This window comes from Littorina saxatilis, linkage group LG2 (assembly GCF_037325665.1).
Source record: "Littorina saxatilis isolate snail1 linkage group LG2, US_GU_Lsax_2.0, whole genome shotgun sequence".
Lineage (NCBI taxonomy): Eukaryota > Metazoa > Mollusca > Gastropoda > Littorinimorpha > Littorinidae > Littorina > Littorina saxatilis.
In genome coordinates this window covers 71944412-71950285 of record NC_090246.1, presented here as the reverse complement: position 1 = coordinate 71950285, position 5874 = coordinate 71944412, and the positions used below count along the sequence as shown (strand labels likewise).

At 45.8% G+C, this 5874-nt stretch overlaps 1 protein-coding gene across 2 annotated transcripts in view; it reads left to right on the top strand.

The window, feature by feature from the left end:
- The window catches only part of LOC138959655 (transmembrane channel-like protein 7), a 48032-nt gene extending 42432 nt beyond the window's left edge, over positions 1–5600 (top strand). For both annotated transcript variants that reach the window (XM_070331232.1, XM_070331231.1), the window contains exons 17-18: positions 390–468; positions 1618–5600. In XM_070331232.1, coding sequence (XP_070187333.1) covers positions 390–468; positions 1618–1872 — 334 coding nt within the window. In that variant the 3' untranslated portion in view covers positions 1873–5600. The remainder of the gene's footprint in view (positions 1–389; positions 469–1617) is intronic.
- Positions 5601–5874: the final 274 nt, after the last annotated feature.

Here is a 5874-nt window from a genome sequence, read left to right as displayed (position 1 = left end):
TTGTGCGTGTATTGTGTTGCTGCTGTGAGCCAAGAAAGGTTGTGCATTTTTTCGTGTTTGCTACATTTACCCGAGTTTCAAGAGAGACAGAGACAGAGACAGAGAGAGTTTCAAGAGAGAGAGACAGAGACAGAGAGAGAGAGAGACAGAGAGAGAGAGAGAGAGAGAGAGAGAGAGAGAGACAGAGAGACAGAGAGAGACAGACATTAACAGAAATTGAGCAAACAAAAAGTGTTCGATCGGTTCGATCAATATTGATTTCTCAGGGCTTCCAATGTATTAGTTCTTGTTTGATTAAACGGTACATGTGGCTTGACTGGAAACTGTGACGTCATTTCTGCCCTCTACGTTCCCAAATAACTTGATCAGTGTGTGGTTGTGTGTTACAGTCTGCTGATCTACTACTGCTCCGTTCTGGCATCGGCACACAAGAGTGTGGCAGACATTTACCGGGAACAGCTAGTCATGGTACGTTTATCCCTTCTTAGTGGCCATCACTAAACTGACTAAACTTCTTCTTCTTCGGCGTTCCAGGATTTTTGGCCTCAGGTCAGACTTCAAGTTTTGTAGCTTGAATAAAGCTGGTGGTCAGGATCAGGGAGTCTTTGGTGCCCCAGAGTTGCTCCTGCAGTGTGGCACCTTGGGGCCAGTGATCTGTTCTGGCTTCCTGGTGGAGCGGGCAGGTCTGCAGGATGTGCTCCGGGGTCTGTGGGCCTGTTTCGCACGGGCAGTTCGGTGTGTGCGACAGACCAAGGCGGTGTATGTGGGCACGCAGTCGACAGTGTCCAGTCCGTAGGCGGAAGAGGATGGTCTGCTGATGGCGCTGTAGGTTGGGCATCTGATCATCAGATGGCAGGCTGTGTTGGGCGCTGACTAAACAAAATCCAAGAAAAAGAACACAAACACAAAATAAATCTCTTCAAGGATTCCATAAAACCTTGTCGGCTTGAAGTGGTGTTTGAAAGTGGGACACTTTTGGACGGCCCGGAATAATTCTTTGAGTTACCTGTTTTTCATCAATTAGCCCCCGATTTCGTGTGTGTACTTGTAAAGGGAGATTTAATCTGCAAACCTATCCTAAAATAAATACAAAATTATAAATTGTTCTCTCGCAAATGGTTTGGAACTCGATGTGTGACGATCGTTACACACCGTGTCCCATTTTCCTATTAAAAGGACAGTTTGTCCGCTACCGAACGGGTGGCTCTGGTTAACAGACAATGTGGCCTTGTGTGGCCTTTGTTTACAAGAAAGGGACGCTTCGGATCGATAGTAGGTATAAAAAAAATCAAGTTTAACACATTTCTTATGATGATTTTGACTACATGCAGGCAGCATAAGGTAAATGAAGCATAGTTCTCTCCGAAACAGCAAAAAAGTGAATTTCAACCATATTGACCCTCACCACCTTATTCTGTTCGTTGAGCAGCTGGCCGCCAGCGACTTATCTATCATTTTGTTAGAACGGGTCACAATATTAGTAGCACAATGACAAATGCAGCTTTTCAAGTCTTTGTACACAGATATAGCAGCACAATGACAAACGCAGCTTTTCTTTGTACACAAATATAGTTGCACAGTGACAAACATAGCTTGTTTTTGTCTCTCTGTTGCCAGGAGGGCCGTGACAAGCAGTACCTGATGGTGAAGGTGATGGAACTGGGCGGGGACTCCACGCCTGCCCCCAAGCCGCGCAGGGCCCAACCTGCAGGTCTTAAGAACATCAACGAGACCGCGCCTGCTCCCCGCAAGGTGGCGTCTACCAACAGCTTCCGCTCCAACGACAGACCGCCATCTTACCAAACGAACAACCAGCAGATGTCGACCGGCCTTTCCTCCCCGCACGCTATGCCTGTTGATGATGGTTGGTAAAAACCACCACGTGCATTGCGAGTCGGAAGTTCGACCAGAGAAAAAAGATTGGGTGAAGTGGTAAATTAAGTTTTGCCGTGGCTGGCAGGCTCAACAAATGCAATGCTTTGTGGGGGAGGTGGGTGGGGTATGGGGGGGTGGCTACATTAATACCGGGAATATTCTGGCAGAAGCGTGCAGACGGACATCCATGTCTATATTAGATGTGTGATCATACATGAACACATTCAGACACCGATGTATGCGTGGGACGGGAAGCTTGCATGTGTTTTGAGTTAACTCACGAACACACACACGCACACACACACACACACACACACACACACACACACACACACACACACACACACACACACGCGCACGCACGCAAAAAAAACACTCGCACGCATGCACACGCGCGCAATAATGGCAGCAAGGTGAAACAAGTCAGCAGGATTATGGAACATTTTACCACAAACTCCGTTTCTCTCATCAAAGGTTACACGGTAATTCCTCTACAAAAAGACACCAGCAACAACAGCTGGTTATCGCAACCAACTTTTACCCAACCAAATCTGTATCTCTGCAGTGCAAAGTTGTGCCTGTGTTTGTCTCTCTGTCTGTCTCTCTATGTTCACGCGCTTGCCGGCGCTAGCGTTCTGTTTCACAAGTAAAAATCGAAAGGTCTTTCGCGAATGACGTGCAAGACTGACGCGTTATGTGCAGCCGCTATTACACTGTATAACTTTTGTCAAAGTGGAACTTGAGTACCTGTATAGTTACTGTCATTGTCTCGCCTGAACTATTGTAATCGGCTGCAAATGTTGGTCGTAAAGTTGCAGCAAAAGTTCGCTGTCTCAGCATTTGCTTTTCCTATTGTAGCCTTTATTCTTCGAGGAAGTTTGATTTGACTATTATTCATGACATTTTTTTAACTTTTCATGACCATGATTTTGTTTTTGTTTTTTGTTAACTTTTAAATAATATGGTGTCACTTACTTCACTGCTGTTCATGTACCCGGCAGAGTAGTTATATTGAAAGAGTCAACTATCATCACCTCATTTCCTTCATTGAGTCCATTGCATATATTTTTCATCATGTGTACATCTTTTTCTTAAAAGAGTCTGAGCTGTGATACCTTTTTGTCTTTCATTGTTGGCTGTATATACACTTGTACGTGCACTCTATGAAAACATTACCTGCATGCTACGATTTTGGAAATGTTGATGATATTTTAGACACTCTGGAGAATCAGAAGTTGACTGGAAGAAGAGTATAAAAAAGGCAAACACTGAGCGTCAAAAGAAACGTTATAGTTATTAGTCTCTCAAATGTTACAGTCATGTTGCTCATGCATGTATTTTTCACGGCAATCATTATTTTCTTGTCTTTAAGGCATGTTCTTTATTGCATTCTTATTGGTTATATTATTGTTTTTGTTCTTTAATATGCTTTAATAGTGCGTTGTGATCGTTTTGCGACAGGTATTTAACATGACTGTTTCATTCATTTCATGTATGCCTTTGACCCCGTCCGGGGCATAGGCCGCCAACAAGAGCTCGCCAGGCACTCCGATCCTGGGCCAATCTCTCCAGTTGTCTCCAGGTGTAGACGATGTGTTTCACCTCTGCCTCCAAGTCACGACGCCAGGTGTTTCTCGGCCGGCCTCGTCTCCTCTTGCCCTGCGGGTTCCATGTGAGGGCCTGTCGCGTGATGCTGGTTGTCGTCTTGCGGAGTGTGTGACCAATCCACCGGAAGCGTCTTTGCAGAATGTCCTGTTCTACGGATAACTGTTTTGTTCGCTGCCAAAGGTCTTTGTTGCTGATGGTGTCTGGCCAGCGAATTCGGAGGATTCTTCTGAGGCAGGGGTTAATGAAGGTCTGGATTTTTCTTGTGATGGCAACTGTAGTTCTCCAGGTTTCGGCTCCATACAGCAAGACTGACTTCACCGTGGTGTTGAAAATCCTGAGCTTGGTGTTGATGTTCAGGTCTGCTGATGCCCATACGTTCTTCAGTTGAAGGAAAGCTGCTCTTGCTTTGCCAATCCGGACTCTAACATCAACGTCCGTGCCACCCTGCTTGTCGACAATGCTTCCGAGATAGGTGAAATTGTCTACCTCTTGCAGTGCTTCACCATCCAGCGTGATGGGGGTCGTGTTGGCTGTTGCGTTGGTCCTAAGGACCTTGCTCTTCCCCTTGTGGATGTTGAGGCCAAATCGAGCGGAGTTGTTGGCCACAGTGCTGGTCTTCTCCTGCATTTGTTGTTGGGTATGGGAAAGAAGGGCCACGTCATCTGCAAAGTCCAGGTCATCCAACTGTGTCCAGAGTGTCCACTGGATTCCATTCCCCTTCTGGGCTGTGGATGCCTTCATCACCTAGTCAATCACAAGTAGGAACAGGAAAGGCGATAGTAGACATCCTTGTCTCACGCCTGTTCTCACTTGGAAGGCATCTGTTAGTTGACAGCCGTGGACTACTCTGCAGGTCAAACCCTCGTATGAGTTCCTGATGATGTTGGTGATCTTTTCCGGCACTCCATCTGGTCCGTGCATGACCTGTCTTTTCGGAATCCTGCTTGATGGTCCCGCAGCTGTGGATCGACAGCATCTTTCAGTCTGTTCAGTAGCACCCGATTGAACACTTTGCCTGGGATAGACAACAATGTTATCCCTCTGTAGTTTGAACAGGCGCTCAGGTCTCCTTTCTTGGGCAGTTTGATGAGGTACCCCTCCTTCCATTCTGATGGAACTTGTTCTTCTTCCCAGATCTTAAAGGAAAGGGGATAGAGCATCTCCACGCTGGTCGCCAAATCAGCCTTTAGCGCCTCCGCTGGGATACCGTCAGGTCCTGCCGCCTTGCCGTTTCGCAACTGTTTGATGGCCTGGCTGATCTCCTCTTTTGTCGGCGCGTTGCAGTTGATGAAGAGGTCGCCGTTGGCTGGTGGGATGTCTGGTGGATCCCGTGGAGCTGGCCTATTTAACAGCTCCTTAACATGACTGTACATCTTTTTTCTTTACCATTGCCGTCTTTTTACCTTTTGAAAACACACGCTTGTTTGCCTCTATCTTTTTTGTTTGCTTGTTTTTTGGAGGAGGACGGAATTTCTGTGACACAAACTATATAGATAGTATGGTATAAAGCTCAATGTCAGGTAATATTATTTTCTTCGCCTTGTCATATAATGTTACAAATATTTCGGGCTTGCTTTTGCTTGTTGCTTGTCTTTGTGTTCCTACATAAGATACGTGTATTCTTGCATGAAATATTCCGTCCAGCTGATGGCAGTGCTCAGTTTGTGTGTACTGACCAATTCAAGTTGAAAATCATTTTCAGAGATTGTTTACAAGTATGTGTGTACATATCGTAAACGAACAACAAGTTTTTAAACAGCGTTGGGTAGTTCGTAAGGTTCACTTGACGTTATTCCTGTAACGGAATATAATTGGGACTGACCGATTGGCTTTTTGCTAACGGTTTGGAGGGGGGAGGGGCGGGGAAGGGAGGGGGGGGGGGTACGAGGGCTCACAGCCAAATGGATAAACTGGGGCGGTGAAAATATAATGTACAACGTTATGAGTATAAGTTATGCAGAATACAAACTGTTCGTTTCTCTGCTAATGATGGTTTGTATATTTTATGCATTACGAGCTGTATAATTATCTTAAATATACCTACTTGCTGTTGCTTATGTGTTGCTGCTCAAACGTTTTGCTGGGTTTTCTCAAAAACAATATTCGTCCAAAAATCACGATAATGAGTCTTGCAATGTTTCAGTATGCGTGCATGCCTGCGTTTGTGTATCTCTCTCTGTCAGCGTTTGTGTGCGTATGTGTGTGTGTGGGGTTTGTTTGCGTGTGTGCGTGAGCGCGAGTGTGTGTGTGTGTGTGTGTGTGTGTGTGTGTGTGTGTGTGTGTGTGTGTGCATGAGCGCGAGTGTGTGTGTGTGTGTGTGTGCGTACGTGCGTGCGTGTATGTGTCTGTGTGTGTGTGGTTAAGCTTTGTCGGTGTGTCTTTTTACATTTA